This window comes from Tachyglossus aculeatus, chromosome 7 (assembly GCF_015852505.1).
Source record: "Tachyglossus aculeatus isolate mTacAcu1 chromosome 7, mTacAcu1.pri, whole genome shotgun sequence".
NCBI lineage: Eukaryota > Metazoa > Chordata > Mammalia > Monotremata > Tachyglossidae > Tachyglossus > Tachyglossus aculeatus.
This window is the reverse complement of record NC_052072.1, coordinates 2,159,932-2,174,952: the sequence shown is the minus strand read 5'-3', so window position 1 is coordinate 2,174,952 and position 15,021 is coordinate 2,159,932. Positions and strand designations below refer to the sequence as shown.

Below are 15,021 nucleotides of genomic sequence, written 5' to 3'. Positions count from 1 at the left end.
CATTTGTTAAGTGCTTACTATGTGCCAGGCACTGTACTAAGCTCTGGGGTGGATGATGATGATGAGGAGGGCATTTGTTAAGTGCTTACTATGTGCCGAGCACTGTACTAAGCCCTGGGGGGGATGATGATGATGATGATGGCATTTGTTAAGCGCTTACTATGTGCCAGGCACTGTACTAAGCTCTGGGGGGGATGATGATGATGGCATTTGTTAAGTGCTTACTATATACCAGGCACTGTACTAAGCTCTGGGGTGGATGATGATGATGATGATGGCATTTGTTAAGCGCTTACTATGTGCCAGGCACTGTACTAAGCTCTGTGGGGGATGATGATGATGATGATGATGGTATTTGTTAAGCGCTTACTATGTGCCAGGCTCTGTACTAAGCTCTGGGGTGGATGATGATGATGATGATGATGGCATTTGTTAAGCGCTTACTATGTTCCAGGCACTGTAGTAAGCTCTGTAGGGGATGATGATGATGATGATGATGGCATTTGTTAAGCGCTTACTATGTGCCAGACACTGTACTAAGCTCTGGGGTGGATGATGATGATGATGATGGCATTTGTTAAGTGCTTGGTATGTACCAGGCACTGTACTAAGCTCTGGGGTGGGTGATGATGATGATGATGGCATTTGTTAAGCGCTTACTATGTGCCAGGCACTGTACTAAGCTCTGGGGGGGGATGATGATGATGATGATGGCATTTGTTAAGCGCTTACTATGTGCCAGGCACTGTACTAAGCTATGGGGGGGATGATGATGACGATGATGATGGCATTTGTTAAGCGCTTACTATGTGCCAGGCACTGTACTAAGCTCTGGGGTGGATGAGAAGGAGGAGGAGGGCATTTGTTAAGTGCTTACTATGTGCCAGGCACTGTACTAAGCTCTGAGGGGGATGACGATGAGGAGGAGGGCATTTATTAAGTGCTTACTATGTGCCAGGCACTGTACTAAGCTCTGGGATGGATGACGATGATGATGATGGCATTTGTTAAGCGCTTACTATGTGCCAGGCACTGTACTAAGCTCTGGGGTGGATGATGAGGAGGAGGAGGGCATTTGTTAAGTACTTACTATGTGCCAGGCACTGTACTAAGCTCTGAGGGGGATGATGATGAGGAGGAGGGTATTTATTAAGTGCTTACTATGTGCCAGGCACTGTACTAAGCTCTGGGGTGGATGATGATGATGATGATGGCATTTGTTAAGCGCTTACTATGTGCCAGGCACTGTACTAAGCCCCTAGGGGGGTTGATGATGATGATGATGATGATGGCATTTGTTAAGCGCTTACTATGTGCCAGGCACTGTACTAAGCTCTGGGGTGGATGATGATGATGGCATTTGTCAAGGGCTTACTATGTGCCAGGCACTGTACTAAGCTCTGGGGGGGATGATGATGATGATGATGATGGCATTTGTTAAGTGCTTACTATGTACCAAACACCATTCTAAGCACTGGGGGAGATGATGATGATGATGATGATGATGATGGCATTTGTTAAGCGCTTACTATGTGCCAAGCACTGTACTAAGCCCTGGGGGGGATGATGATGATGATGATGGCATTTGTTAAGCGCTTACTATGTGCCAGGCACTGTACTAAGCTCTGGGGGGGATGATGATGATGGCATTTGTTAAGTGCTTACTATATACCAGACACTGTACTAAGCTCTGGGGGGGATGATGATGATGATGGCATTTGTTAAGCGCTTACTATGTGCCAGGCACTGTACTAAGCTCTGTGGGGGATGATGATGATGGCATTTGTTAAGCGCTTACTATGTGCCAGGCACTCTACTAAGCCCCTGGGGGGGGATGATGATGATGATGATGATGGCATTTGTTAAGCGCTTACTATGTGCCAGGCACTGTACTAAGCCCTGGGGGGGGGGATGATGATATGATGGCATTTGTTAAGCACTTACTATGTGCCAGGCACTGTACTAAGCTCTGGGGGGGACGATGATGATGATGACGATGGCATTTGTTAAGCGCTTACTATGTGCCAGGCACTGTACTAAGCTCTGGGGGGGATGATGATGATGATGATGGCATTTGTTAAGAGCTTACTATGTACCAAACACCATTCTAAGCACTGAGGGAGATACAAAGTCATCAAATTGTCCCACCAGGGGTTCACAGTCTTCATCCCCTTTTGACAGATGAGGGAACTGAGGCCCAGAGAAGTGAAGTGACTTGCCCCAAATCACACAGCAGACAAGTGGCAGAGGCTGGATTAGAACCCACGACCTCTGACTCCCAAACCAGGGCTCTTTCCATGTGAGCCCCCCGTGGGACAACCTGATCACCTTGTATGCTCCCCAGCGCTTAGAACAGTGCTTTGCACATAGTAAGCACTTAATAAATGCCATCATTATTATTATTCATTCAATCACCTGTATTGAGCATTTACTGTGTGCAGAGTGCTGTACTAAGCGCTTGGGAAGTACAGCGTGGCTCAGTGGAAAGAGCATGGGCTTGGGAATCAGAGGTCATGGGTTCTAATCCTGACTCTGCCAGTTGTTAGCTGTGTGACTTTGGGCAAGTCACTTCACTTCTCTGTGCCTCAGTTACCTCATGCAGAAAATGGGGATGAAGACTGGGAGCCCCCCGAGGGACAACCTGATCACCTTGTATGCTCCCCGGTGCTTAGAGCAGTGCTTTGAACATAGTAAGCGCTTAATAAATGTAATTATTATTATTATTATTATTATTATTCATTCAATCGTCTGTATTTAGCACTTACTGTGTGCAGAGCACTGTACTAAGAGCTTGGAAAGTACACAACCTGGTGACCGTGTATCCTCCTCAGCGCTTAGAACAGTGCTTGGCACATAGTAAGCGCTTAGCAAATACCATCATTATTATTATTATGAGCAATTTGTGAGCAGAACTCTATTGAGACATTGCAGCGTGAGAAGCAGCATGGCTCAATGGAAAGAGCCCGGGTTTGGGAGTCGGAGGTCCTGGGTTCTAATCCCGGCTCTGCCATTTGTCAGCTTGGGTGACTTTGGGCAAGTCACTTCACTTCTCCGGGCCTCAGTTCCCTCATCTGTAAAACGGGGATGAAGACTGGGAGCCCCACGTGGGATAACCTTGTATCCTCACCAGCGCTTAGACTGAGCCCCTTCTTTCCTCTCCCCCTCGTCCCCCTCTCCATCCCCCCATCTTACCTCCTTCCCTTCCCCACAGCACCTGGATATATGGATATATGTTTGTACAGATTTATTACTCTACTTATTGATTTATTTATTTTACTTGTACTTATCTATTCTATTTATTTGATTTTGTTAGTATGTTTGGTTTTGTTCTCCATCTCCCCCTTCTAGACTGTGAGCCCACTGTTGGGTAGGGACCGTCTCTATATGTTGCCAACTTGGACTTCCCAAATGCTTAGTACAGTGCTCTGCACACAGTAAGCGCTCAATAAATACGATTGATTGATTGATTAGACAGTGCTTGGCACATTGTAAGCGCTTAACAAATGCCATCATTATTATTATTATTCTTATTACCATTCGGTAGCAGAAAGAGACAATCCCTACCCAACGACGGGCTCACGCCAGGCTGCGTTGCCAACGCGTTGCCCACCTTGCCTTTCCCTAACTTCTCTGTGTGCTTTGCACATAGTAAGCGCTTAACAAATGCCATCCTTCTTCTTCTTCTTCTTCTTCTTCTTCTTCTTCTTCTTCTTCTTCTTCTTCTTCTTCTTCTTCTTCTTCTTCTTCTTTTCTTCTTCTTCTTCTCCTTCTCCTCCTTCCTTCTTCCTTCTTCTTCCTTCTTCTTCTTCTTCTCTTCCTTCTTTTTCTCCTCGTCCTCTTCCTCCTCCCCCTCCTCCTCCCCCTCCTCCTCCTCCTCCTTCTTCTTCTTTTCTTCTTCTTCTTCTTCTTCTTCTTCTTCTTCTTCTTCTTCTTCTTCTTCTTCTCCTTCTCCTCCTTCTCCTTCTCCTTCTCCTCCTTCCTTCTTCCTTCTTCCTTCTTCTTTCTTCTTCTTCTTCTTCTTCTTCTTCTTCTTCTTCTTCTTCTTTCTTCTTCTTCTTCTTCTTCTTCTTCTTCTTCTTCTTCTTCTTCTTCTTCTTCTTTTCTTCTTCTTCTTCTCCTTCTCCTTCTTCTTCTTCTTCTTCTTCTTCTTCTTCTTCTTCTTCTTCTTCTTCTTCTTCATCTTCTTCTTCTTCCTCTTCTTCCTCTTCTTCTTCTTCTTTTCCTCCTTAGGTGACTTTACTGAACTTCATGATCACCCCTGAAGGGATGCAGGATCAGCTGCTGGGGATCGTGGTGGCCCGCGAGAGACCGGATCTGGAGGAAGAAAAGCAGGCCCTGATTCTCCAAGGAGCCGAGAACAAAAGGTTCCCACCCCAATCCCCTCCTGTGTCACGCGTGGAAAGGCGGCTGCCTCCCCGTGGGCCCGGGAGGCGTCCAGTCTACTGGCCTGCCTGGCTCCTCTGAACCGTCATTCATCCCTTCATTCATTCAGTCGGATCGATTGAGCACTTACTGTGTACTGAGCGCTTGGGAAGTTCGGCAACATCTAGGGACGGCCCCTACCCAACGACAATCAATCAATCAATCATCAATCATATTTATTGAGCGCTTACTGTGTGCAGAGCACTGTACTAAGCGCTTGGGAAGTCCAAGTTGGCAACATATAGAGACAGTCCCTACCCACGACAGGCTCACAGTCGAGAAGGGGGAGACGGACAACAAAACGAAACATGGAAACGGGCGTCAAAATCGTCAGAATAAATAGAATTAGAGCGATGTGCACATCATTAACAAAATAAATAGAATAGGAACTATGTACAAGTAAAATAAATAGAGTAATAAATCTGGACAAAAATATATATGCAAGCGCTGTGGGGAGGGGAAGGAAAACCATCAGGTGTTATTCGCTAAGGCGGAAATGTCACCTGAGCTGAGAAAATAGCAATACTAGTAATGGTATCAGTGAAGCACTTACTGTGTGGCAATAATAATAATAATAATAATAATAATGACGGTACTTGTTAAGCGCTTACTATGTGCGAGCACTGTTCTAAGTGCTGGGGGGGATACAAGGTGATCGGGTTGTCCCTCGTGGGGCTCACAGTCTTCATCCCCGTTTGACAGATGAGGGAACTGAGGCCCAGAGAATAATAATGATGGTATTTCTTAAATGTTTACTATCATCATCAATCGTATTTATTGAGCGCTTACTATGTGCAGAGCACTGTACTAAGCACTTGGGAAGTACAAATTGGCAACATATAGAGATAGTCCCTACCCAACAGTGGGCTCACAGTCTAAAAGGTGCCAAGCACTATTCTAAGCGCTGGGGGAGATACAAGGGGATCGGGCTGTCCCGCTTGGGCCTCACAGTCTTAATCCCCATTTGACAGATGAGGGAACTGAGGCCCAGAGACGTGAAGTGAACTGCCCAAAGTCACAAAGCTGACAAGTGGCGAGATTAGAACCCAGGACCTCTGACTCCCAAGCCTGGGCTCTACCCACTGAGCCACACTGCTTCAAGCGCTGTTTTAAGTGCTCGGGTGGATCCAAGTGGATCAGGTTGGGCACAATCCCTGTCTTATTATTAGTGTTAATAATAATACTAATGATAGCATTTCTTAGGTGCTTACTACGTTCAAAGCACTGTCCTAAGCACTGGGGGGATACAAGGTGATCAGGTTGTCCCCCGTGGGGCTCACGGTCTCCATCCCCATTTTACAGATGAGGTCACAGAGGCCCGGAGAATAATAATAATCAATCAATCGTATTTATTGAGCACTTACTGTGTGCAGAGCACTGTACTAAGTGCTTGGGAAGTACCATAATACCATAAATGCCATAATAATGATAGCATTTATTAAGCGCTTACTATGTGCCAAGCACTGTTCTAAGCGCTGGGGGAGATACAAGGTCATCAGGTTGTCCCTTGGGGGGCTCACGGTCTTCATCCCCATTTTCCAGATGAGGGAACTGAGGCTCAGAGAATAATAATAATCAATCAATCGTATTTATTGAGCGCTTACTGTGTGCAGAGCACTGTACTAAGCACTTGGGAAGTAACATAATACCATAAGTGCCATAATAATGGTGGTATTTATTAAGTGCTTGCTACGTGCCAAGCACTGTCTAAGCGCTGGGGGAGATACAAGGTGATCAGGTTGTCCCATGGGGGGCTCACGGTCTTCATCCCCATTTTCCAGATGAGGGAACTGAGGCTCAGAGACTAATAATAATCAATCATTCGTATTTATTGAGCACTTACTGTGTGCAGAGCACTGTACTATGTGCTTGGGAAGTACCATAATACCATAAATGCCATAATAATGATGGCATTTATTAAGTGCTTACTATGTGCCAAGCACTGTTCTAAGCGCTGGGGGAGATACAAGGTCATCAGGTTGTCCCTTGGGGGGCTCACTGTCTTCATCCCCATTTTCCAGATGAGGGAACTGAGGCTCAGAGAATAATAATAATCAGTCAATCGTATTTATTGAGCACTTACTGTGTGCAGAGCACTGTACTAAGCGCTTGGGAAGTACCATAATACCATAAATGCCATAATAATGGTGGCATTTACTAAGTGCTTACTCTGTGCCAAGCACTGTTCTAAGCGCTGGGGGAGATACAAGGTGATCAGGTTGTCCCACGGGGGGCTCACGGTCTTCATCCCCATTTTCCAGATGAGGGAACTGAGGCTCAAAGAAGTGAAGTGAAGTTTTAGACTGTGAGCCCACTGTTGGGTAGGGACTGTCTCTACTTGTACTTCCCAAGCGCTTAGTCCAGTGCTGAGCACACAGTAAGCGCTCAATAAATATGATTGATGATGATGATGATGAAGTGGCTTGCCGAAGGTCACCCAGCACACAAGTGGCGGAGCCGGGATTAGAACCCACGACCTCTGACTCCCAACCCCGGGCTCTTTCCACTGAGCCACTTCCCCTAACCCTGTGAACACCGTGGGGTTCAATCAGTCGATCAATCGTCTTTATTGAGCGCTTCCTGTGTGCAGAGCACTGGACTAAGCGCTTGGGAAGTCCAAGGTGGCAACACAGAGAGACGGTCCCTACCCACCAGTGGGCTCACAGTCTAAAAGAGTTCAGAGTTTTAACCCCGGTTTTACGGCTGAGGTCACCGAGGCCCAGCGGAGGGAAGTGACCTGTGTGTCCCCCAGCGCTTAGCACAGCGCCCGGCACGTGGTAAGCGCTCCCCGGACACCATCTTCACTACGATGAGCACCGGCTGACGGGCGGCCACGCGTTCTCTGTCTCCCCCTTTTAGACTATGAGCCCACTGTTGGGTAGGGACTGTCCCTATGTGTTGCCAATTTGTACTTCCCAAGCGCTTAGTACAGTGCTCTGCACATAGTAAGCGCTCAATAAATACGATTGATTGATTGAGATTGATTGATTGAATGTCATTCCAGGCAGCTGAAGGAGATCGAAGACAAGATCTTGGAAGTCCTCTCGTCTTCCGAGGGCAACATCCTGGAAGACGAGACGGCCATCAAGGTCCTGTCGTCCTCCAAGGTGCTGGCCAACGAGATCTCGGAGAAGCAGGCCGTGGCCGAGGCCACGGAGAAGAAGATCGACGCCACGCGCCTGGGCTACCGGCCCGTCGCCGTCCACTCGTCCATCCTCTTCTTCTCCATCGCCGACCTGGCCAACATCGAGCCCATGTACCAGTATTCGCTCACCTGGTTCATCCACCTGTTCGTCCTGTCCATCGAGAGCTCGCCCAAGTCCGCCGTCGTCCAGACCAGGTACGGGCCCGGCCTCCTCCTTGGCCGCCTCCAAAAACAGAGACGGCGGGGAGTCTTCCGGGCCTCCCCGAAGCGCGCTCCGTTCGATCGTATTTCCTTCAGCCGAATTTTAATCGTAATTATTAAGCGCTTACTATCATCATCATCGTCAATCGTATTTATTGAGCGCTTACCATGTGCGAAGCACTGTTCTAAGCGCCTGGGAGGTTACAAGGTGATCAGGTTGTCCCATGGGGGGTTCGAATCCCGGCTCTGCCACTTATCGGCTGTGTGACTTTGGGCAAGTCACTTCACTTCTCTGGGCCTCAGTGCCCTCATCTGTAAAATGGGAATTGAGATTGTGAGCCCCCCCGTGGGACAACCTGATCACCTTGTATCCCCCTCTCCCCCTCGTCCCCCTCTCCATCCCCCCCATTTTACCTCCTTCCCTTCCCCACAGCACCTGTATATCATCATCATCAATCGTATTTATTGAGCGCTTACTGTGTGCAGAGCACTGTACTAAGCGCTTGGGAAGTACAAATTGGCAACATATAGAGACAGTCCCTACCCAACAGTGGGCTCACAGTCTAAAAGATAGACTTTTATATATGTATTTATATATGTGTATATATATATATATATATATATATATATATATTACTCTATTTATTTATTTTCCTTGTCCATATCTATTCTATTTATTTTATTTTGTTAGTATGTTTGGTTTTGTTCTCTGTCTCCCCCTTTTAGAATGTGAGCCCACTGTTGGGTAGGGACTGTCTCTATATGTTGCCAACTTGTACTTCCCAAGCGCTTAGTACAGTGCTCTGCACATAGTAAGCGCTCAATAAATACGATTGATGATGATCATGGTTGTATCCCCCCCCCAGCGCTTAGAATAGTGCTTTGCACATAGCGCTTAATAAATGCTATCATCATCATCCCCATTTTACAGATGAGGGAACTGAGGCCCGGAGAAGTGAAGGGACATGCCCAAAGTCACACAGCTGGCAGTTGGCGGAGCCGGGATTTGAACCCATGACCTCTGACTCCAAAGCCCAGGCTCTTTCCACTGAGCCACGCAGCTTTTACTGATAATGATGGTGATGATGATGATGACATTTATTAAGCGCTTACTATGTGCAGAGCACTGTTCTAAGTGCTGGGGAAGGTTACAAGGTGATCGGGTTGTCCCACGTGGGGTTCACAGTCCCCATTTTGCAGATGAGGTAACTGAGGCCCAGAGAATAATAATAATATTACTCTATTTATTTAGTTTACTTGTACATATTTATTCTATTCATTTTGTATATATGTTTGTACATATTTATTACTCCATTTATTCATTTATTCATTTTGCTTGTACATATCTATTCTATTTATTTTATTTTGTTAGTATGTTTGGTTTTGTTCTCTGTCTCCCCCTTTTAGACTTTGAGCCCGCTGTTGGGTAGGGACTGTCTCTATATGTTGCCAACTTGGACTTCCCAACGCTTACTCCAGTGCTGTGCACACAGTAAGCGCTCGATAAATAAGATTGATTGATTGATTATTTTGTTAATATGTTTTGTTGTCTGTCTCCCCCTTCTAGGCTGTGAGCCCACTGTTGGGTAGGGACCATCTCTAGATGTTGGCAACTTGTACTTCCCAAGCGCCTAGTCCACTGCTCTGCACACAGTAAGCGCTCAATAAATGCGATTGAATGAATGAATGAATGAATAATGATGACACTTATTAAGCACTTACTATGTGCAAAGCACTGTTCTAAGCGCTGGGGTCGATACAGAGTAATCAAGTTGTCCCCCATGGGGCTCACAGACTCAATCCCCATTATCCAGATGAGGGAACTGAGGCCCAGAGAAGTGAAGTGACTTGGCCAAAGTCACCCAGCTGACAATTGGCGGAGCCGGGATTTGAACCCATGACCTCTGACTCCAAAGCCCGGGCTCTTTCCACTGAGCCACGCTGCTTCTCATTATGATGAGGATGATGGTATTTGTTCATTCATTCAGTCATTCAGTTGTATTTATTGAGCACTTACTGTGTGCCGAGCACTGGACTAAGCGCTTGGAAAGTCCAGTTCGGCAACAGATAGAGACGGTCCCTACCCAACAGTGGACTTCCCAAGTGCTTAGTCCAGTGCTCTGCACACAGGAAGCGCTCAATAAATACAATTGAATGAATGAATGAATTATTATTGTGGTTATTTATTAAACGCTTACTGAGGGCCTAACACTTTTCTAAGCCCTGGGGGAGGTTCACGTTAATTAGCCACGAGAAGCAACGTGGCTCAGTGGAAAGAGCCCCGGCTTGGGAGTCACAGGTCGTGGGTTCTAATCCCGCCTCCGCCACTTGTCAGCTGTGTGTCTTTGGGCAAGACACTTCCCTTCTCTGGGCCTCAGTTACCCCATCTGAAAAATGGGGATTGAGACTGTGAGCCCCCCATGGAAAACCTGATCACCTTGTAACCTCCCCAGCGCTAAGACCAGTGCTTGGCACATAGTAAGCGCTTAACAAATACCATAATTATTATTATTACTCCAGTGATTTAAACAGTGCTTGACACATAGTAAGCGCTTAACAAATATCGTTGTTAATTGTTGTTACCCCAGTGCTTAAAACAGTGCTTGACACATAGTAAGCGCTTAACATATACCATCATTATCATTATTATGAGCAATTTGTGAGCAGAATGCTACTGAAACATTGCAGCGTGAGAAGCAGCGTGGCTCAGTGGAAAGAGCCCGGGCTTGGGAGTTGGAGGTCGTGGGTTCTAATCCTGGCTCCGCCACTTGTCAGCTGGGTGACTTTGGGCAAGTCACTTCACTTCTCTGGGCCTCAGTTTCCTCATCTGGAAAATGGGGTGGAAGACTGTGAGCCCCACATGGGACAACCTGATGACCTTGAGAAGCAGCGTGTCTCAGTGGAAATAGCCCGGACTTGGGAGTCAGTGGTCATGGGTTCTAATTCCGGTTCCATCACTTGTCAGCTGTGTGACTTTGGGCAAGTCACTTCACTTTTCTGTGCCTCCGTTTCCTCATCTGGAAAATGGGGATGAAGACTGTGAGCCCCCCGTGGGATAACCTGTTTACCTTGTATCCTCCCCAGTGCTTAGAACAGTGCTTGGCACATAGTAAGTGCTTAATAAATGCCATTATTATTATTATTATTATTACTATTATCTTCTCTGTGCCTCAGTTTCCTCATCTGGAAAATGGGGATGAAGACTATGAGCCCCACGTGGGAGAACCTGATCACCTTGTATCCTCCTCAGTGCTTAGAACAGTGCTTATCTATTCTATTTATTTTATTTTGTTAGTATGTTTGGTTTTGTTCTCTGTCTCCCCCTTCTAGACTGTGAGCCCACTGTTGGGTAGGGACTGTCTCTAGATGTTGCCAATTTGTACTTCCCAAGCGCTTAGTACAGTGCTCTGCACATAATAAGCGCTCAATAAATACGATTGCTGCTGCTGATGATGATGCTTGGCTTAAAACAGTCCTTTGCATATAGTAAGCGCTTAACAAATACCATTATTATTATTATTGGCACATAGTAAGCGCTTAACAAATACCAACATTATTATTATTATCATTATATTATTATTATTGCAGTATTGTTTCACCCAGTGGAGGGGGATCCTTGATTGCTTTTTGGGGAATTGACCGGAAAAATCATTAGAATAACAGAGGCTTAAGCGGGTTTGTAATAGGCTTTCTGAAGCGCAGTGGATTTACAGAGATATTATTAATTTTTTCTTTTCCTCTCCCCCATCTCAGGTTGCAACTTCTGAAGGACCACTTTACTTACTCGCTGTACGTCAATATCTGCCGTTCGCTCTTTGAAAAAGACAAGTTGCTGTTCTCCTTCTGTCTGAATGTAAACCTCCTGACACATGAGAAATTGGTGAGTCTCTTTACTACTACTACTAATGATGATGGTATTGGTTCATTCATTCAATCGTATTTATTGAGCGCTTACTGTGTGCAGAGCGCTGTACTAAGCACTTGGGAAGTCCAAGTCGGCAACATATAGAGACGGTTCCTACCCAACAGTGGGCTCACAGTCTGGAAGGGGGAGACAGACGACAAAACAAAACATGTAGACAGGCGTCAAAATCGTCAGAAAAAATAGAATTAAAGCTATATAATAATAATAACAATAATAATAATAATAATGATGGCATTTATTGAGCGCTTACGGTGTGCAGAGCGCTGTACTAAGCTCTTGGGAAGTCCAAGTCGGCAACATAGAGAGACGGTTCCTACCCAAAAATGGGCTCACAGTCTGGAAGGGGGAGACAGACGACAAAACAAAACATGTAGACAGGCGTCAAAATCGTCAGAAAAAATAGAATTAAAGCTATATAATAATAATAATAATAATAATGGCATTTATTAAGCGCTTACTATGTGCCAAGCACTGTTCTTAGCGCTGGGGAGGATACAAGGTGATCAGGTTGTCCCACGGAGGGCTCACGGTCTTCATCCCCATTTTCGAGATGAGGGAACTGAGGCCCAGAGAAGTGAAGTGACTCGCCCAGAGTCACACAGCAGACAAATGGCGGAGCTGGGATTTGAACCCATGACCTCTGACTCTCAAGCCCGGGATCTTGCCACTAAGCCACGCTATTCTCGCTGTCACTTCCTTCACTGTTTTGACTGTCTGTGGAAGGATGGCCACGAAAGAGAGCTAATAGATTGAATAATGATAATAATAATAATAATAATAATAATAACAATAATGGCATTTGTTAAGCGCTTACTATGTGTCAAGCACTGTTCTAAGCGCTGGGGGAGATACAAGGTTATCAGGTTGTCCCATGTGGGGCTCACGGTCTTCATCCCCATTTTAATAATAATAATGATAATAATAATAATAATGACATTTGTTAAGCGCTTACTATGTGTCAAGCACTGTTCTAAGCGCTGGGGGAGATACAAGGTCATCAGGTTGTCCCATGTGGGGCTCACCGTCTTCATCCCCATTTTAATAATAATAATAATAATAATAATAATAATAATAATAATAATAGCAATTGTTAAGCACTTACTATGTGTCAAGCACTGTTCTAAGTGCTGGGGGACATACAAGGTCATCAGGTTGTCCCATGTGGGGCTCACGGTCTTCATCCCCATTTTAATAATAATAATAATAATGGCATTTGTTAAGCACTTACTATGTGTCAAGCACTGTTCTAAGCGCTGGAGGAGATACAAGTTCCTCAGGTTGTCCCATGTGGGGCTCACGGTCTTCATCCCCATTTTAATAATAATAATAATAATAATAATAATAATAATAATGGCATTTTCTAAGTGCTTACTATGTGTCAAGCACTGTTCTAAGCGCTGTGGGAGATACAAGTTCATCAGGTTGTCCCATGTGGGGCTCACGGTCTTCATCCCCATTTTAATAATATTAATAATAATAATAATAGCATTTGTTAAGCGCTTACTATGTGTCAAGCACTGTTCTAAGCGCTGAGGGAGATACAAGTTCATCAGGTTGTTCCATGTGGGGCTCACGGTCTTCATCCCCATTTTAATAATAATACTAATAATTATAATGGCATTTGTTAAGTGGTTACTATGTGCCAACCACTGTTCTAAGCGCTGGGGGAGATACAAGATCATCAGATTGTCCCATGTGGGGCTCACGGTCTTCATCCCCATTTTAATAATAATAATAATAGCAATTGTTAAGCGCTTACTATGTGTCCAGCACTGTTCTAAGTGCTGGGGGACATACAAGGTCATCAGGTTGTCCCATATGAGGCTCATGGTTTTCATCCCCATTTTAATAATAATAATAATAATGGTATTTGTTAAGCGCTTACTATGTGCAAAGCACTGTTCTAAGCGCTGGGGAGGTTACAAGGTGATCAGGTTGTCCCACATGGGGCTCTCAGTCTTCATCCCCATTTGACAGATGAGGGAACTGAGGCCCAGAGAAGTGAAGTGACTTGCCCAAAGTCACCCACTTGACCATTGGCGGAGCCGGGATTAGAACCCATGACCGGGATTAGAACCCATGACCTCTGACTCCTTTCCATTGAGCGGCACTGCTTCCCTGTTTTTTGTATTTATATTGTATTTGTTGAGCACTTCTGGACTGTGAGCCCGCTGTTGGGTAGGGACCGTCTCTAGATGTTGCCAACTTGGACTTCCCAAGCGCTTAGTACAGTGCTCTGCAACAGTAAGCGCTCAATAAATACAATTGAATGAATGAATGAATTACTGTGTGTGAAGCTCTGTACTAAGCGCCTGGGAGAGGACGATATAACAGCGTTGGGAGACTTGTTCCCTGCTCATGGTAAGCTGACAGGAGGGGGTGAATAAAGAGTCCTCACGTACCTATTCATAGGGGGATAAAAATTAATTATTTTAAAAAAGGCACGCACTTTTAAAAGCTAGCATTCATTCTGAAAGATGCTTGTAAATCCCCCTAAATAGAGTTGCATTTTCAGGTACATTAGGGTGAATAAAAAGTCCTCACGTACTTATTCACAGGGGGATAAAAATGAATTATTTTAAAAAAGGCACACACTTTTAAAACCTAGCATTCATTCTGAAAGATGCTTGTAAATCCCCCTAAATAGAGTTGCGTTTTCAGGTCCATGAGGGTGAATAAAAAGTCCTCACGTACCTATTCATAGGGGGATAAAAATGAATTATTTTTAAAAAGGCACACACTTTTAAAACCTAGCATTCATTCTGAAAGATGCTTGTAAATCCCCCTAAATAGAGTTAAATTTTAAGGTACATTGAAGCTGAAAGTTATCACCAGAGATGAGAAACCTGGGAATATCCGACATTTCCTCTTTTTCTTTTCCTTTTTAAAGGAAACTTATTTGAGATCAAGGCTTCGTTCACCTATTTGAGAAAAGTGTAATGAATATCCAGCGCTTAGAACAGTGCTTTGCACAAAGTAAGCGCTTAATAAATGCCATTATTATTATTAATAATAATAATGATAATAATAATAATAATGTCCTAATTCTCTGCCCATGTTTTTTCCCTCTGACGTGGAACTCAGTCCGCCTTGAAATAGGGAAAACCACCCCTCTCCCCACCTTCAAAGACTTAGGTCACATCTCCTCCAAGAAGGCTTCCCTGATTAGGCCTTCATTTCTCCTCAGAGAAGCAGCGTGGCTCAGTGGAAAGAGCCCGGGCTTGGGAGTCAGAGGTCGTGGGTTCGAATCCTGGCTCTGCCGCTTGTCAGCTGGGTGACTTTAGGCAAGTCACTTCGCTTTTCTGGGCCTCAGTTCCCTCATCTGTCA

At 45.1% G+C, this 15,021-nt stretch overlaps 1 protein-coding gene across 5 annotated transcripts in view; it reads left to right on the top strand.

The window, feature by feature from the left end:
- DNAH7 (dynein axonemal heavy chain 7) overlaps positions 1–15,021 on the top strand; it is a 356,587-nt gene that overhangs the window by 272,983 nt on the left and 68,583 nt on the right. For all 5 annotated transcript variants that reach the window (XM_038748902.1, XM_038748901.1, XM_038748903.1 and 2 more), the window contains 3 exons: positions 4,231–4,364; positions 7,427–7,762; positions 11,522–11,648. In XM_038748902.1, coding sequence (XP_038604830.1) covers positions 4,231–4,364; positions 7,427–7,762; positions 11,522–11,648 — 597 coding nt within the window. The remainder of the gene's footprint in view (positions 1–4,230; positions 4,365–7,426; positions 7,763–11,521; positions 11,649–15,021) is intronic.